General features: G+C 41.2%; 1 protein-coding gene across 1 annotated transcript; it reads right to left on the bottom strand.

The window, feature by feature from the left end:
- Positions 1-640: 640 nt before the first annotated feature.
- LOC102237431 (ectoderm-neural cortex protein 1-like) lies at positions 641-13,646 on the bottom strand. The gene is made up of 4 exons (XM_005800511.2): positions 13,389-13,646; positions 10,884-11,918; positions 10,028-10,800; positions 641-1,852 (listed from the first exon to the last, which is right to left on the bottom strand). Exons 2-3 carry the CDS (start codon positions 11,904-11,906, stop codon positions 10,054-10,056), a joined length of 1,770 nt encoding a protein of 589 aa, XP_005800568.1. The 5' UTR covers positions 11,907-11,918; positions 13,389-13,646; the 3' UTR covers positions 641-1,852; positions 10,028-10,053.
- Positions 13,647-19,136: the final 5,490 nt, after the last annotated feature.

Below are 19,136 nucleotides of genomic sequence, written 5' to 3'. Positions count from 1 at the left end.
CTGGAGATTCTGATCTTTATATTTTTCCTGGTATTGGGCAGAAAAAATTAAGATGAATTCGAAGCCTCAGAAGCACTTCAACCAGGCAGTATTCACCAGCAGACTTGGCGCTAAACATTACTGCATACATATTTCCGCTTTTAGGGGCCCAAACTACTGACTCTTGCTTGGCTATTGGAGAAAACATCACTAAAATCACCTGTTGCTTCGATTTGAAGCTCATTCTCACTGGAAGAACGTTTGCTCTGGTTTTGGTTTTGATGGCTTGGTGGTTTGTCACTTTGGTTTATGATCTTTGTTAAGATCAAAAACCAGCTTTGATGTGAAGAAAAAGAGCTTAAGGAAAGTTGCTAAGCAATGCATTATATGGGTCAAATGCATGGAGGAAAAAAACAAAACTTCTCAGACTCTGAACATTTCATTATACTACCAGCATGGACTTTGATTCCAGGCCTCAAGGTTGGGCGGCCTGCAACTTTCAGATGTGACATCCTCATCTGGACCCTCCCAGATTATTTGAAGGTATAAATAATTATAGTGAATGTAAATTACTATAAAAAGTACTTTCCAACAATAGATTTTATACCAACTTGTTTAAATGCATGTATGAGTTTCAGGTGCATAAATGAAAAACAGCGTATTGTTTTCCGCAAAATCAGGTTTATTGACAGGTTGTATCAGTATACATATTGGTAGAACAGACAAATAGATACATTGGCGACTTGCACAGTGTGCGAACGTGGAAGAAGACGACGCGAAAATGTGCTACAAAAAGGCTTCAATTACTCACACTACCCAAGCTGGGTTAAGACCAAGATATAAAATTAAGACCACTGGAAGATTTCTTTGTGCAAATAAAAAAAAAGATATCTACATATTAATAATTACAAAACTAATGTACAAACTATACACACAAGAGTTCTAAAAAATGTACATAGAAATATTTTTTAAAAAGAACTACAGAGCTAACTACAAAGGAGACACTTAGCTTTTATTCAAATGCAAAATATCACTAAAGTTAAAGATTTTGCTATATTTCTTTTCCATTTTTGACCTCTGTAAGAGTCAAAAACAATGCAACTCGTATATATTACATTCACAAAAACTAAAGAAAAGGACAATAGAGGAAGACGTAACCCTTCTTTGAACAAGTAAAAAAAAACAAAAAACCCTGAGACAAAAACAAAAAAGAACTGAATCAGATAAGTATCTCCTTCAACATTCTCTCCCGCGAGCTTGTTACTTTTTTCAGTTGCAGAGCAGAGTACAAATTTAGCTCACCAAAATTGAGGGAAGCCCGAGTCCAAAGTCTAAAAATACAGAGAGGAAGAATATTTCTGTGCACAAAATAATACACTTTCACAAACGACTTGCTTCCTTCACCGCACGGCCGGCTGAGGGGAGGTCCAATTCAGCCCCGCGAGTGGGGAAATAACACACACCTGAGTAAACGTGTCAGGCGAAAGGGAGAGAGAGCTTCACTGTAAAACATCATGTCCATAAAACTATAAAAGGACCAGAACGGGTCCGGTCCGGTCATAGTAGCTTATTTGTCCCAGGAGGAGGAAAGAGAAGGAGCAGAGATGACTGCAAGGTCCTCTGGAGTAATCATGGCAACCGCTCCTGCTCAGACTGCTTCCATGAGAAAATTACACAAGAAGTCAGAGTAAACAGATCAGGTGGGGGGGGGGGGGGGGGGGAAGGCCGCAGACTCTCAGTCTCTGGGCTGTTTCCAGGCCTCTGCTCCTCTGCAGACTCATCAGAAGCCCCAACGAGAAGACACAAACCCCTTCTTCTCCTCTTTGGAGCCAGCAGAGAGACATATGCCTGCATACCAGACACCGCAGCGCATCTGGGGGAACAGAAAAGAGGGAGATTAATGTTTAGGTCCTGTGAACTCTGCTGTGGTTGAACGCTGGGCAAGGCGAAGTCTTCATCAGCTTATCACCATGCCATTTTATCGGGTTTACCCACAAAGTGTTATTAACTCCTCACATTTAACCAGAGTTGTCCTGTTATGTGGGATTACGGCGCTCGGCCCAGTAATGTATAATACTTCAAGGTTTGAACAAAGAGAACCCGACTTTGAAAATAAGCTTCTCTGCATTCAAATAAGAAACTAATTCCAAAAAAACCCATCTGCTTTCTTCAGATAAAAGTTCAAACAGCAAATCGCCTTCTTAAAGTACCATTCTCCAAATTCCTGCACATGGAAGTAGCATTTTTCACGACAAACGCCATAATGAGTTCTTTTGAAACCCTCATCGCAGGCTTTCTGTGCAACCCCAGATAACTCTGCGTCTAATTTACCACGCCTGCTAACATGAAGGAATGTTTCCCTGGATATCTGGGGGGGTGGAAGGGGTTGCAGAGAAACTACATCATGGTGTTTGCTTCTGATTTGCATGTTTCTGATGATAGCTCTGCTTTGCTCTTTGCACTGCAAGTTACAGGCTTAAACATCAGTGCTCTGCAGCAGGCAGAGGGTTATTTTGGTAAGCTCTCATTGTCACAGCTGGCATTACAGAAAGCATCCATGTGCTACGCAGGACTGTTGGAGTTGTGAATAATCAGCCTGAGGCACAACAGTTGGATTCAGGTAAAAGCTGCTGGAACAGCAACAGGGTGCAAACAAGTCTGAGGCATACTTTCAGAGATCGAAGACAAATAATCTGAACATTAGAATGCCTCAAAGCAGAAACCTGTTTGATTCTTCACAAAGGATGTGAACATTTAGTACAAACAGATGTTGCAATATTTTTGGTTTTATATAATGAAGTGCGCTATTATGCAGAAGACAGAGCAAGAATCCTGAAAGATTCGATTGGGGGAAACTAATCCACTGGGACATTTTAAGGCAGCAAACAAAAAAGGCGAGTGCTATCAGCATGCATCAGAGCTGATATTGGACAGGGAGCGTAGGTAGTGCAATACAGGGTCTGACTCACCGTGACACAGCTCCTACTCAGCCTGTACTCCTGTACCACTCCAGGCTAAACATGCAATCTCCGTTTGCTGCTTTGGATTTTACCCTAAGCCCAAAACACCGAGTAAAAAGGTTGCTAATTTTATGGATTAAAATCAAAACGACTGCAAAATGTTGCAGACGTTACGTTTATGGAGATGGATGTGCATTTTCCCCTTAGTCTGTGTGCAAACATAAATTAAAGCAAAGGGTTGTTCACTCGGCTGCAACTCTATGTTTCCAATTTTAAATTCCCTTCTGACAGACGATACCTCTGTTCAGAGTGTAAATAAGTACAGACCACCCACAGGAGGAAGGCTACAAACCAACACTCTGAATACTGTTCTTACATAACAGTTCACTAAGAAAAATCTAAAGTCAGCCAAGATTAGTGTCAGCAGAACAAAGCTTTGTCAAAACCGACATCTGAAATCTTTCACGAAATTCAAATTTATCCATCTCCAGAGCCTGGATGATATCCATCGATCCATCAATCTGCCTTCCTGAGGTGGTGCTGAAGAAATATTCGCCACAATGCAAACTGAAGCTTGTGGGGAAACAAGGAGGTATTGCTGATTCCACAGAGCTGAGCAGTAATGTAAAACAAACAAACAAAAAGCTACTCCTTTTTCATGTAGATGAGCTTGGATGTACATGTTAAAAGCTGCTGCTGATGCAGCTGAATGAGGAGTGGAGTTATCAACCACTGGACACAAATGAACTTTGGTCTATATTGAGCTCTTCATAGACATTTATGCAATAAATGATATTGCATAAATGAAATATCATTTATGCATTTCAGTTCAAAAAGTAAAACTTTGATGTCCATCTAAAAATTTAATTTCTAAACACAACAAAAAACAACACATTTTATTACTATTATTTTTCAACCACACTTTTTCCTTCCACTGAATCTTTCAGAAATATATCTAGCACTCTGAAGAATCAACATCTTTGGCAAAGACCTTTTGTGTGTCGTCCTACTTTTGGATGCAAGCTGTAATCGACAAACTTACCAATGCTTCATGCGAACCTCACCGTTTCCACGTCAAGCCTCAGCTGCCTCAGCTACAACAACAGATCCTGCCCCCACCAGCAATGAGCTTCACTCTGTCTCACACACACTTCCTCTAATGTTACATGTCAAGGTCGATAACATGCAGCCCTGAGCTGGATCGTTTACACACATCCCCTTTCACCCACATCTCAAGCTATTATTAATATTAAAATGATCACCAGCTGCCTGATTTTCTTTAGAGCCTCGTGTCTGCAGCTAAAACACGTTTTAAAGAAATGTTGATTTTGACTTGGACAGTAAAAATCATGAACTTGCTAAAACTGAATCGAGATTTTAACTTTTGTCCACTCCCCTTTTATCGTGGTTTAATGCCGCAGACCACACCTGTGCCCACCAAAAGCCTGGTTAGCCATAAAGCCCAGTCCTCCTTCTTTAGCGGCCTGTTCTGGGTTTAATAATGACCACCAAGAAGTCTATCCTGCAATGGCCCTCACAAGACTAGACTTTGCTTCATCTCCATGAGTCTCATTGAGGATTCTGCAGCGAACAGGAATGTTAAAGCTGGGACAAAGATGATCTGTGGGACTGAATGTGCTCCTCTGATTAATTACCAGACAGCCAGTCGCTCCATCCTACCTCAGCTGGTTCTCTGAAGAGGCCGCTGGAACTGTATGACAGCTCGTCTCTTTTTATGGCTGTAATCTAATTAGTCTGGGTGATTATTCAGCCATTTCAAACGTCGCCTTTCCTTTACCTTTTTGTTACCCTCGGCATGGAGAAAAGGCCAATAAAACCTCCATTAGGTTTATGCTAATGCGGCCGGCCGTGCCGAGGGGCTGTAATGTGGTGAACTGATTACTCGAGGGACCGCAGGAGAAGTGTGTATCTGAGCTGAGGTGGTAGAGGGAGTCGTTGTCGTACGCAGATGCCGCAATAAAAGCTCCTTTCAGCTCGTGTTCCTGGTGGCCCTCACAGCGAGGCATTAATAAAACATTAGTATTGAGTGACTGGGGGCCCCTGCGCTCCTCCTCCCCGATCCTGATGCGACCTTTCCATTTTACAGCAGCTGTCCAAGCCCGCCAACGAGTCCCACCGCGGCCCCCGACCTCTGCAGGTGTACCCTGCCACAGAGAGCTGCCAACTTCAGGAGAGATTCGGCTAAAAGAGGCGGGTGTATATGTGGGTGCGTGTCTTTGGGGTCTGGTAGAAGGGAGTGATAGGGCTGGGAAAGAAACCTTTAAAATAGATAACAGGCATTGCTTGCTGGAAGGATAAAAATAAAACAAAAGCCTTTACCAAGCTCTTTTGAGGGAGTTCATTGCTTCTGCAGTCCATTTCAACTCATCCCAAAGATTTCAGAAGTCAGAGAAAATTATTTTAACTCTCCACATGCATAGCGTCCATCTGCGTCGGCTGCAAAATTATCAAAACATTCTCCTTGATTCTTGTTACATATTTAGTCATCCAGATCACGTTTTGAACGAGGCCTCTGATTGGCTAAGCTACTGCCATTTGTAAAGCTTATTCTTGTATTGGTTGTAATGAATGAATTTGTGGTTAATGTAATACTTCGCTGGTCCGATGAAAAAACTTCATGGGGCACTAATGGCTGCCAACTGCATTCCCACTACAAATGTGCAAAAACCTTTTTCAATATTCTGCATGTCGATAAGACACAATTTTGTGATTGCTGTGTTTCCATTAAGTAAGATCTGCAATTACAATCACATGTAAATAAGTCTGTACACTTAAGTCTTTACAAATCATGTAGGCGATGGATGTAAACACTTACATGAGCCAAATTTATAATTCAACCACGGCTCTAGCACTCATCATCCATCTGCCATCAGAGGAGACGTTGACGTCTTATTCAGATGGAGTTACAAGCCCCTTATTCTTGGGAGCAGCTAAGTATGCGGCCATTTTGGGTAAAGGTGGCCAGTGATTTTACAGAACCGCTATCGATTCAAAACCTGAATGACAAACTTGGGGTTTGATAAGCTGCGCGACATCTTGTGGCTACAAATAAACTTGTTGCTGCTGTAAACAAACTGGCGTTGCTAATGTTATGCAAAAAAAGTTTCCAAATACAAACATCTTGATATGGCTGAAAACCCACCACTGTAGCATAAAATTAATAGAAAAATGATGAGTTTTTCCATTAAGCAAATTCATTTTCGGAATTCCAATTTGCGCAATTTTATGGTCAATGGAAACAAGGCTCTGCTGTGTTTATTTTTTTAACCTTAATTTTAAATATACTATTTGGTCTTTAAGCACATAAATCTGCATATTACACAACTTTCTATGCATCAAACTAGATATCATGATAGTCGCTGTGACTACTAAATACTTTCAATGGAGAATAAAGGTTAAGGGTGAAAGAGAGGTTGAGATTTTTGCTGATGGGGATCAGAGCTGTTTACTCCTGTCTTGACCATAAAGACAAACCTCACTGTTTAAATGGTTACAAATACTTTTCCATCAGCAGCAGCTTCTGGCTCGCTGCTCCGAGTCTGTGGTCTGCCACATCTAATGGAAGAGCACAAGGCAAAGAAATACAGTAGGTGGCGACCAAAAGGAGCAGGGCACAACAATCCAACACGCACCACGCGACCACATTAACAAACGTGGACTAACGGGAACTCAGACCACACCTACATTCCTGCTGAATTAGAACTGGGTCGGCTGGCTCTTTAAGCAACCAGCGATGTCAGCAATGTGCCGGCCCGTGTGAGCGAGTCTGAGGGTAGTAAGAGTGGAAAACAAGTGGTTTTTACTACTGCGTAAAAACCAACAATACTACCAGTGAATGCTTGAACAGCTGACTGGTGGTTTTCAGCTGCAACAAACCTAAAAGGGAAGGGAACACACACCCCCTCACACACTTTGTTTTCTCTCTAACTCCAGCTGAATGTTGACAGCCTCTGGAGAAATTTATTTTTAGGAAAGATTAGACTCAGCTGCCAATCTCTGCAGAATATGCTTTATGCTCCTGCTGGTCTTACTCACACTTCACTTTTTCTCCTACTTTGAGATGATTTTATGTTTTCCTTATATGCTAATGAGGTTCCTCCATCCCAGACAACCTTCTGGCTGGGTCACATATGAAACTACTTGAGGTGGGTAGGACACACAAAAATTGTATTCAAGGAAGAGTAGCACTACCTAAACATATTTTAATCAAGTAAAAGTAGCTGTCCAAGAAAATACTTGTGTAAAAAAGTATTTAATGGAAAGGCTACTCAAGTACTAACTGATCAGAAACTTCAAACTAACAAAATCATGCAAAATAATTTTTTTTTTCCCAAAATCAGTATCTTTCACTAACAAAAACTGAAGAATTTGTTTTGGCTAATTTTTGGTTAAATCAAGTTTCTTCTTCATTTGGTGAAGTTCCTCCTTTTACTCTAGTAAGAGTATTGATACTTCATAATAAAAATATTCAAAAGTAAAAAAAAGTACAGCATCGTAAAAATACATTACTAAAGTACATGTAACTGAACACATGTAACTAGTTATGACTCAACTGTGAAAACTCCTTACTGAGGTCTGAGAAGGCATTAACCCTCCATAACAACAGTCATATCACCTGTTCTCCTTCAGGCTCCAAGGTCTCAGGTAGAGAGACACAGGACACGTGAAGAAAGAAGCTTGACTTGATGGGCCAGAAACTGGAGCTTTTTTTTTTTTAACCCCCCCCCCCCCTCCTCCCAGCTCTGCTTTAATTAGGCATACATGTCGTCAGCAGCAGTGGGCTGGTTGGTGTAACTGAGAATTCACAAGGATTTTCTGCCTTGATCTTTTACAGTCAGGCTGTCTGTCTCCATCATGGCTCTACAAAAAGAAAAACCAAAAATCCCTCCACTACCATGGCTACAGCAGCCCCTATACCAGCAGCTGCATAATGCTAAGCCCCCAGCTCCACCGTCTCCAGCTGTTTACTGTACACACCAGCCACGCCTAAGCCCTTTGCTCATTACTTGCTTCCTCCTAAACCTCCTCCAAAACTGGAGCCTGTTTAGAGTCTGTTAGAAGAAAAAAAGACTTACAAATCTCAAGTAAACTTTTACTGGATTCACTGTTGAATTTAGTCTGTTGACTTTTAAAAATAATTTTTTTGAATCTGTGAATTTTCTAGTAATGTTTAGGAAAGATATGCATAAAATATGTGACATTTTCACAATTCATTGTTCTACAACACCGCTTGAACTTTGTCCCATTTTAACTATTCAACGTCTACAACATTCAGCATTTGTGTGCCGTGTCTTCCTATATTTAAAACAGTTTTACCTCTTAACTAATTTTCCCATAGAAAATGTCTTGTCTTGAAATCATTCAAACACCTTGTGCTTTTTAACAAACACAAGGAAAGTTAATTCTCAAATCAAAAATCTTTGATGCATCATGACGTTTTAATAAGCTGGAATGTTTTATAACCTGGTGAACTTTCATTGGACAGTGTTTTTGATGAGATTCAATTATATTTTCTAAACATCTTATACAGCAGTTTGAATTTTTACTTATATTTAAACTTCTTTAGAAAATCTCATTTTAATTTTATATTATTTTTAGTGATTTTAAAACACAGTATATCTTTTTTTTAGCTAATTTCTAATACAGAAACTAATCACTACAGATCATTTTATATTATTTTAATGTTTTAGCGATTTTACAATAAAAACACAGAATATCTTTTTCAGCTAATTTCTAATACAGAAACTAATCATTACAGATTATTGAACTCAGAAAATGTCACTTTTGAGTTTACTGCCGTGATTTGATTTGTCCTCTCTCCCTGGTATTTTGTGATATTTCTCTAAAAACTCTTCACTACTTGGGTATGTAGCCATGGCAACGTATTATATAAAACTACTTCAAAAAGTTGGACAACAAAGCAATAAAATGAAGTGCAGGAGTCCCTGCTGTTGCATAACTAGCTGGCTGAACTGTTTTTGTTTTGATTATTGATTGAATAAATGCTAAATTCAGCTCGCAAACCAGGTCACATGACATATAGCCCAAAACTTACTATACCACCTTAGGGCACATTAAAATGGCCTAGCTCCAACATCATTCAGCCTTTCCTCTTCTCATTTCAGCAACTAGGCCCCTCCTTAAGCTCTCTCTGCAAATACTGAGAGACATGTCAAAAGTGTGAAATTTGCCACCTGTCCTTTCATGAGGCAGATTGAGCTGCTCAATTCCTAAAGCAGTCTGGTATGATATGAGTAAATTATATTTCCATATCCTGGTGACGGGGCACTGCCTCCTCCCTTGCAGTGTCCCTGAAGCTATAAAAAGACCTCTGAACTGTTGTTTATCCTTCGAAGAGAACAGATTGCCCTGTCAACACATTCTAATCCTATAATTCAATGTATAAATAAGCAGACATCTGCAATATTTTTATGTGGACGAAGTGACAGCGACATATGATCTTACAAAAAAATCTGTTTCTGAACGCATCCAGAGGGCACTTCTAATGACACATCGCCTCTTCCACCTGCTTTCAGTTACTGTCTAACAACAGCTTGTCCATCAGGCAACCCTGACCCCTGTGGATCAAGCTGCCTCACTTAACTCTCCCATCCACACAAGCACAGACCTGATCGGCCGACTCTACACCTCACTCCACTCTGTGACGGAGGCCTCAGCTTACAGTCCTGGCTTTGTAATTAGCAGCGCCGCTGACATTCTTTCTGCCCCATAAACTCCAACATGTTTGTCCAACACCCGGCACTTAGATAATCTTTAACAGCCGTAACCCCTGGCAACCTGCAAAACAGTTTGCGGCTTTAAAGTGGCCGCCTCAGGTTCAAAGTGGAACTCACCCAGGCACAGAATCTAACAAGGTGGCAGAAGCTGATTTATGCTCTTTACACTGCAGCTAAAGTTTGAAACCAACACCAATGTTTAATTTGCTTCCAAGGAGTCAAACCTTCTGTAGAAGACTGCAAGATAATATGAATCCTTAGAAGTTAGGCATAAAGAAATTCAGTATGACTAAAGACTTTTACAAGTTAATGGAAGCTACAATTACTCACTTAGAAAAGTTGCAGAGCCTGTGTGTCTAAGACGGCAGGTACTTCCATGTGCTGACGAAGGCAGTAGGAATGAGTGAGTATGGCACACTGGTCACACTGTCCCAGGAGTCTGATGATGGATCGTAACAGTCTAGCGTCTTACACCTTTGAGCCCCAAAGTACCCTCCAACCACATACAGCCTGTTCCCTGATGCCACCGCGTGACAGCTGATGCGTTTGGCCGTGACATCACCGAACTTCGACCACTGATACGTCTCACTATTGAAGCGGTACGCAGAGCTGGCCGAGAACTCCGTGTCGCCTCCGATTACGACGACGTGGTTGCCGACGACGGCCGCTGCCGTGTACCGCCACAGCTGAGGACAGGCGGCGGGTACGGACCACCGGTTCTGGCAGGGGTCGAAGCACTGCACCTTGGGGTATTTGTCTCTGTTCACACTGGTGCCTCCGAAAGCAAAGAGTTTGTTTTTGGCACCGACCACCGCGGCATTGCTCACGCCTTCCCTCAGCGGGGCGACCAGGGTCCACTTGTTGCTCTGCGGGTCGTACTGTTCGACTTGTTTTAGAGACACGGACGGAGACGCAGGGAAGGATCCCGCCAGCGACGTGTGTCCTCCCACTACGTACAGCACGTGGTCAAGCTCTGCGGAGCCGTGTCCGAATCTGGCCACAAGCATTGGCGCTGCTTTTGACCACTCATCGTGCAACGTGTCGTAGACCCAGACATCCTTAGAGGCTCCGTTCTCAGAGCCGCGGCCACCAGTAACATAAACCTGGAGAACAAGAGATATAACATAAATTCAAGTCGAAGACATGCTACAAAATGGATTTACTGCAGTTTAGATTACACACATACCTTACAACCAATGGCACAAGCACTGCACTCCTTCCTGGGGCTTGGGATGTCTGTTTTGGGTGTGATCTCCTTGGTTTTGTTGTCAATCATGTAGACTTTGTCACACATGAATGTCTGTCCCCCAAGAAGCAGCAAGGCCTGGCTCACTTTTCTGGGCCGCGCACAGAACCCCGTCACAATGCCGTCGTTCTGGAGGATCCTCATCTTGCACCGCACTGCGTCTTCTACGATCTCCCGGCCCACCTTGTGGCACATCACCAACTCCTCCGAAGCGACGTTCTTCAGCAGATATGACTCTGGCAACAGGGCCAGGCGCACGCACCGCAGCAGATCAGGCAACTCACTGTGCCGCTGCTCCATGTCCGCCTTCACCCAGTCGATGACAGCCTCGTACACCAGGCTCTCGTCCTCCACCTCCAGCTCCTCACTGAGGATCAGCTCCTGGACTTTATCTTTGGGCAGGCTGAGGAAGTCCTCTGTTCTGAAGAGAGTTGCAAAGTTTGCCAGGCACATTCTCCATGACAGCTCATACAGCCTCTGACACTGGTGGGCGTCCGACAGAAGCATCATCCCGAGACAATTAGACGGATGGAGGTTCTTCTCTAGGAACTCTGCCGCTGCGTCCCGGATGTCGTGGAACTGAAGCATGTCCCCAGCTTCCAGCAGTGACTCCGCGTTCTCCTCATTGATGATGACCCGGGCCGAGTAGGCGTAGTCAAGCAACAGCTCCAGTACTTCCGGGTGGAGAGAGTCGTGAAAGTTGACGTCAGCATCCCGACTCTCCCTGAGCCCCCCGCTGAACATGGCCTCAAAGTAGCGGCTACAGGAGGCCAGAACTGCCCGGTGGCATGGGAAGGAGCGGTTGCCGGCTTTCAGCACGACGTCGGTGAAGACTCTTCGCTTGCGCAGCAGGTTGAGCTGAGTCAACAGGCTGTCGGCATGCGATGTCTTGTGAAAAAGCTGGATGTTCATGGAGCCGGAGCTGGAGCGTGACTTCCGGTTTTCGTGGTTACTTACAGACATCTTGACTTTGACCTGGCAACAAAAGACAGTAGAAAAAATATCAATAAACTGCATCAAAGCAGCCAACTTATTTGGATTTTTATATCATTTTTTGTTTGGCTTATACTGAGCAAGACGTAAAATCCAAAGGAAGGAAATAAAGAAAAATTGACACATTGGTTGATAAACAAAAAATTAAATACTGGATGGAATGATAAATGGAAAAACATATAATTGGACAAATAAATATTTGGATAATAAGTGGATAGTGCTGGATGGACAGGCAAACTTGATATATAAAACAAACAATTATGAATTCAAAATTAGACGAAAAGAACAGATGGATGGAAAAAGACATTGACAAATGAACGGGCAGACAAACAGAAGGCTGCACAAACAAATGGACGGATGCATAAGTAGGATAATCTTATCTTTCCCTACACCAGAACTCTGTGACCATTACTTCCTTGCTATATATATGAATAACCCCAGTAGATGATGAATGATGGTTCAAAAATAAAACCCTTGCATCAGCTGAACGAACATGAACTTCAGACTGTAAAGAAAGATGAAAGGAGATGAGATAAGAAACACTCCCACTGCAAAACCAGTGAGTACACCGCATGCCACAGAGATTTACAATGTAAAATCAATAAAACATACATCGCAGTCAGACCTCAAAGACGAAAAGAAAACTGTAAAATGACCGACATTGACTTGTCTTTCAGTGCAATTACAGTAAGCTAAAGTAGAAACACCTGGGCGTGCTATCCTGATTCACATCTCACTGCCCCTATAAACAATTGAGGACTGAGTCACCAGATGAATTCCTGCATGCTTGTTCCGTTCCTCAGCTGGATCACATGCAAAATGGTGCCAAAGGCGAAGCTTTAAAGCCCACATTTGAAGTGACACCTCAAACCAGCTCCTTGGGGACCAAATTATATAACCAGACTAAAACACATTTAAACAGAAACCTATTCCAGGCCATTTGAGGAGCCAGAATTACAGCTCACGCACAGAAATATTTTGAATAATATGCTACAGCTGAATCGTCGCACCTTTATTATGGTAATTACCTCCTAGAGGGGGAAAAAAAAGTCCAGGCTTCATAAAGGCTGCACTCTGCTTGAAAGCGACCAAATAAATATCTTCCGCTTAAAGGCTCCTTTTGTTTCAAAGTAGATAAATTTAAGTCGACTATTCACTCCGGCTGAAAAGGCCGGACTTCCTTGGAGGGACTCTGAGTGAAACCCAACTGGGTTTTGTGCAGTAAATGGGGAAACTCTGGTCAGCAGATCACCATGCGCTCAACTTTCCTCCTAAGTTAGCAGCAGTCCAAAAAACATCCAGGCTGCTGCTGCTTTACAACAGACATCAAAGCGTCCCGAATTACGGCCCAAAGCCAATCCCCTTCCAAACGCACACTTTTATGGGCATAGAGGAACGCCAAATGAGCATAAATCTGTATTTAAGGTAAATATTAAGCGTCTTGAAGCTTACCGTTGACACGAGCAGAAGGGCCGATCCAGATTCCTTTATCTCGGCTACAACTTCGTCTTCGGTCTCTCTGAAGTTGCGCCGCAATTCAGACAAATCTGCTTCTTAAATTCACAACTAAATCCCACACTAAACGGCTAGAAGACGGTGAAGACGGACGGGCCATTTGGTTGTTCTAAAAACCTGGAGTGTGTCCGCGTAGGAACAACGTGAAAAGTTAGTAGCTCCGAGGACGGCGGTGGAAGCCCGACAGGCAGCGAGTCTGAACCGAGAGAAAGAGCAGCGGTAGCGGAGGAACTGCTCTGACTCCGCCCACCTCGCTGCAGCTGACCAATCAGCTGCCGCCTCCACTGGAAAGCCTTCCTTTGTATTCATTCCTTTTTGTCACAAAAGCGCTGCAATAAATCAGCCAAAAACACCTGTCATTGGGTGCTTAAGCTGACTTTGACAGTAACTTTATTGAACTTGGAGCGGAACTGAAAATGTGATGGCCATTCCTTCCAAAGCGCTGACTTTGTTTCAAAGACTCATTTGTGTTCAACCTTTAACATTCTGCATGAGGTTTTAAGATTAATTTTTTATTTTTATTTTTTACATTTCTGCTACATTTCACAAATGCCCTGCATCAGATCAGACACACGTGATGCTCCCAACCCATTTTGGTTTAATCAGATTATTTTTGTCATTATAATAGGTTATGTGTATTTTTATATAGTGTATGTAAATAATATAGTTTCAACCATATGCTATGACTGAATAGTCTCAGAGTTCAAGTTTGTGGATCCTATTACTCTAAGTTCAAAGGCATTTTAGCTATCCTTGCATCCTGATTCCTGACTTACATTTCTTATTAGGGTATATTTGGGCAACTTTTTATTTCCCCTACACATAAAAACAGTCACAGTGTGTCAATGTTAGAAAGAGAAAGGTTTGACGGCCATACTTGTGTCAGAAACACAAGTTGCAGACACCTTCTTCAAAATTTCACAGAAATTAAGTAAATTGCTTTGAAAAAAAAGTCTAAAAGTCTTCTTTTAGGACATTTTGTGTTGTGTCAATAGTGAAATGTGTTACAAGTTTATGTTGTTTACCAATCATTTTTAGTTTCATGATTTGCTTTTTGTAAATTCCTGCATGCTTCCTTTGTCAAAGCTGCAACATTTTTACCCACAAAGGCTATAAAGCAAATAAGACACAAAGTGCTCAATAAGAAACCAAGCACAATACTGTCTTTGAAATGTGCTGAAATCCTGGCTTGCATTACAAAGTAATGAGTCTCTTGATCATACATATGACACTTCAAAAACATCTAACGCACAGAAACACTGACTAAATTATTCAGGTTTTTCCAGTTACAAGCTAGATTGTTCTTTATTTACATTGTTAAACCAAGTTTCAACACCTGAATGATACATCAAAGCTGCACACTCCCAAGAAAAAAACTCTTAGTGATTGCTTAAAAATGGTTTTGAATACAAAAACTATTGTGGTCCCAGTGTGAAAGATGCAAAATATTGTTAGACATAAAAGTTGAACTTGCCCCCTTGTAGTTTTTCCTTTTTTTGTTATACTTGCAGATTTCAAATCATCAAATGCTGATCAAACAACCACCCTAGCCCTTACATGAAAAATTTATTTCACCTCTGAGTCTAGTAACTTGGTGTGTTACCTTTGCTTGCAACAATTGCAAGTGTTGAGTCTTATCCATTGATTTGGAGAAATGTTGACCCACTATTCTTTGAAGAAATGCTTTTATTCCAACACATTGGAGGGTTTTTTGATTATAGTGCATATCAGTCAGATATGTCTTTTGATTTGGGCACTCCAAGATATGTATTTATTGTTACATAACCCTAGTGTACTTCAGCAATCATGATTCCACTAGTCACTTCCGGAAATCCAAGTCCTGACGGAGAGGACCAACCCAGGTCACTACTCTACCACCAAAAGGGGTGATTGTGGGTATGATGTTCTTTTTCTGAAATGCTTGAAATGTTTCAGTGTTGCGACAGATATGAAAGGACGGACGCCTTTCAGAAAGTTCAACTGTTGTCTCATTCCAAGGAATGTTTCCCAAAACATTTTGCACTTTTTATGTTCACGTAATGTTTTCTTGGTTTCTTTGTCCCCTTTGAAATCCTCTGTAAGGGTGGCAAATACAGTTTCATGTGATTCTACGTCCTAGATGTCTGTCATCTTGTAATTTTGCAAAAAAAAGAATCTCAGATTACTTTTCGCATTTTAACTTAAGCGCTAAAATGGACATTAGGATTGCTTGCACTCATCAGCTCAACTAACTCCACATAGGCCTAACCAACAGTCTCAATGATCATATGATTGCAGGTTAAGCTTTTCTGAGGCGCCTCAAATTGCTTCTTTAGTGAAATTCCCAACATTTTCTGCAGGATCTGAGTGCTTGTGAGGTTTTAAAAGAATTTTTTAAAGAATGTCCCTGCATTTCAGGCAGGCTCCCAGAAGAAAAAGTTACGCCAACTTGTAATCCATCAAATTCCGCCTGCACATACAAAGAAATCAAGAATCAACACTGAACAACAGAAGCTTGTGTTTATGTTGCAAAGTGCATTTCAAAATAAAAAGGTGTGTCCGATTTCCCTGAATGTTTTTAGTGACAGATTTCTTTAGGAATTTGAAAAATTAAAGTTATCTCTGTTGGGATATGCCTGAACTTGTCCACAAGTGTATTTAATGTCATGAGAGAAAAGCTGTATTTAGGTGCGCCAGTTCCTCTATTGTGCAACCTGATGCTATGGTTTACTGAAGGAGCACGGTCATTGTTCATGTCATTTGCAGTACCTGTTTTTCACGTTTTGACCAGTCATTAAAACACTTCAAAGCAAATAATAATAATAATTTGCTTATTTAATGAACATACATTTTGGGAGACCCTGTATTTTTTTGTACTAAACTGAGTGACCCTCTGCAGCAGGACCCCAACTTGCAGAGTAGATTCCACACTTCTCAGGTTTCCCCTTCCCCTCTATGAGCTCCTCGCTCCCTTACTGTCACTCAGCAGCTGCTTCTGAAGCTTCAAAGCTGCTGCTGTTCCTCAGCTGTCACAGTTTGTGTGGATGAGAGCATGTCTGTTTTTCAGTAATCTCCTTTTTCATACTCTGCTTCTCAGTGTTTTCACAATGATAGCTTCCAATTTCAGTGGTAGTCATGTCAAATTATTATGCAGTCATGCAAAAGTACTCATACCTTTGAGCTGTCCCCCATTCTGTTGCATTACAACCACTATCCTCATTATTTTTAGTGTGATTTTATGAGACAAACACAAGGTCGTGCATAACTGAGAAATTAAACATATTGCTTGCATTTCTTTATGAATAAGAATATTAAAAGTGAGACATCTGTTAGTATTTTGAACCTAATACAGACTAGAGTAAGTAAAGTCAAATAATAAAATGCTAACTCTGGAGGAGCTAGTGGTCCACAGCTCTACAAATCTGCCATTTATGGAAAAGAGGCCATAGAAAAACCATTAATGAAAAAAAGTCATTAGTCTTTTACTTTTTGCCACAAGTCAATATAGGGAATCCAGCAAAAGAACTGCCATGTCATATGGGATCAAAATTGAACCTTCACAGTTTGGCAGAAAACTAACATCACATATCAGCTTGAATACACATCAGCTGCATAGTGTAACATTATGGCAGCATGATCATGTTTCCACTTTCTCTAGTGGAAACAAGAAAGCAGCAATGATGTGAAGAAGGATACAGCTAAATACAGGACAAAGCTGAAAAAAATTGTTAGATGCTGAAAAATACTTCAGGCAGAGGTTAGAGATGCACTTCTCTGCAAAAGAACATCCCCTAAAATAAAGTTAAATTAGAATGGTTAACTTTAATATACATGGTTGTATTTGAGCAGGAGAGTAAAAATTGAGACCTAAATCCAGCTATGAATCTGTGGCAAGAAATGTTCAAGGATGCCAAAGCTTAAATTAGGTCTGAGTTTAAGCTATTTTGCAAACAGAAAAATGAGCAAATTTGTGGAAAGCTGATTGAAGCAGACCTCACAAGACTTAGAGGTGTAATTTACTTGTGAAGCTTGAATGCAGATGTAAGAAATGTATTTGTAAAAACTTTTAACAGAACACATCATTTATCTTCATAACTGTGCCCTACTTTGTCATATTCGATCAGATAAAATCCTTACAAAACGCATTGCTGTTTCTGATTATAGCAGGGCAAAATCTAAAAAAAATAAAAACAAGGGGTATGAATCATTATGCAAGCATTGCACTGCTTCACACTTGGAGGTCCCTAGCGACAGTCAGGGTGTAACTTCAAAGCTCAGCATCAGTAACCACATACTCTTGTAATATATATTTTCATAACCATGGCCGCCTGGCCTCACTGGAGCCTTGTCTGAAAGCTGACTGGACCAAATGCTTTCATACACACAAGAGTGACTGAACGAGATTGAGATTTTAAAGAGATTAGAATAATGAACTCATGATTATAATCTCGGGTTAATTCATTTTGCTGGTCTATGACCCTCCCCCTCCACCAGCCAAAACCTTCTGTGGGCTCTGTGCTTGTTCCTCTATACAAGCATTGTGTAACTGTTCATTAAATCCTCAAAGGGAGGCCCGCCACTCATCAGACCCCCCACAATTATCCCCTAATGCCCCTAGGAGTCTTCAGTTCACCACTGTCCGTTTGGAGAACAGTAACCGTTACTTTATTGTTGCCAAAGGGCTCATTGCGCCACATGTTTGTTCACTCAAGCCAGGTGGTCTTCCCACTGAGGTCAACGTCTGAAACATAAGGCTTGGAGTCTTTATAGGGGTCGTCTTCCCTCCCAAGGTCTCAGCAATGAACAAATAAAAGGTTCAAATCATTAAAAATGTTGAATATTTAGAGATTCTTCAATGAATTGTGGAAATATTGGTGTTAAACAGTATTGCCTTTATCCCAAATAAAAGATAAAGGGTTTTCTATGCTAAACCAACAATGTTTAAACTCAGTTTATAGATGTTTGCAGTGGGTTAAAGGTAGCATCCCTAAGAAGGCAATAAAAATATCAATGTTTTGTGAACAATACAGCAGTATTTGTTGGTACAACATTTAGAAAAATGCGCTGATTAGCTTTTTTGCTCTGATTTGGCAGTGTGGAGTGTGTCTCCACCTTGTGGTAAATGTCCAATAACGTGTGTACATGATGAGGGTTTGAGATTTAGACCAACTCATAACTACCCTTACAGAAAACTTTGTTAATCTCTGTACCTTCTGGCTGTATAGAACAAACAATAATCATTAAAACACTGTTAACACAAATTAGTCCCACTTTTAAGTCTTTACTGAAAAAAGTCTTGAGTTTTAGAATTATTAAAAGTCATCTTCAGCAATATGTTTCAAGGATTTCTGAACCATTTCCAACCTTTTCTTTGAACTTTAGCTGCTTGTTAATTGATTTTCAATATGGTACTTTACCAGCTGTTACATGAGAGGTGTGGTGTGGAAGGAAAGAAATCAGCAAACTTGGCTGTGCAATAAACAAAGCTGGTTTATTAGGCCTCCAGCATCATAGCACAGCTCCAAATGGCAGCTTTCCCATCAGTCAGTCTCTGCTAGAGCCAGCAGTCCACCTATATACTGGTTATTCCCACCTTCTCAATTTACCACCAGCCAATCAAACATCAATCACGGCTCCTTCTAAAAAAGAACTGGATTTGAGGCAGGCCTCTTCCTTACCAGGGTTCCAAGATGGCCACTACAAGGA

Source organism: Xiphophorus maculatus, chromosome 9, assembly GCF_002775205.1.
Source record: "Xiphophorus maculatus strain JP 163 A chromosome 9, X_maculatus-5.0-male, whole genome shotgun sequence".
Taxonomy (NCBI): Eukaryota; Metazoa; Chordata; class Actinopteri; order Cyprinodontiformes; family Poeciliidae; genus Xiphophorus; species Xiphophorus maculatus.
Note: the sequence above shows the minus strand (reverse complement) of the source record. Positions and strands in the feature narration are given on the sequence as shown.

What these genes read in the sequence shown, in the direction of transcription:
- LOC102237431 (XM_005800511.2), bottom strand. Translation starts at nt 11,906, where the DNA reads ATGTCTGTAAGTAACCACGAAAACCGGAAGTCACGCTCCAGCTCCGGC. An exon ending in CTTGTGCCATTGGTTGTAAG is followed by an intron (nt 10,801 to 10,883) that starts GTATGTGTGTAA and finishes CTTGTTCTCCAG; the next exon opens with GTTTATGTTACTGGTGGCCG.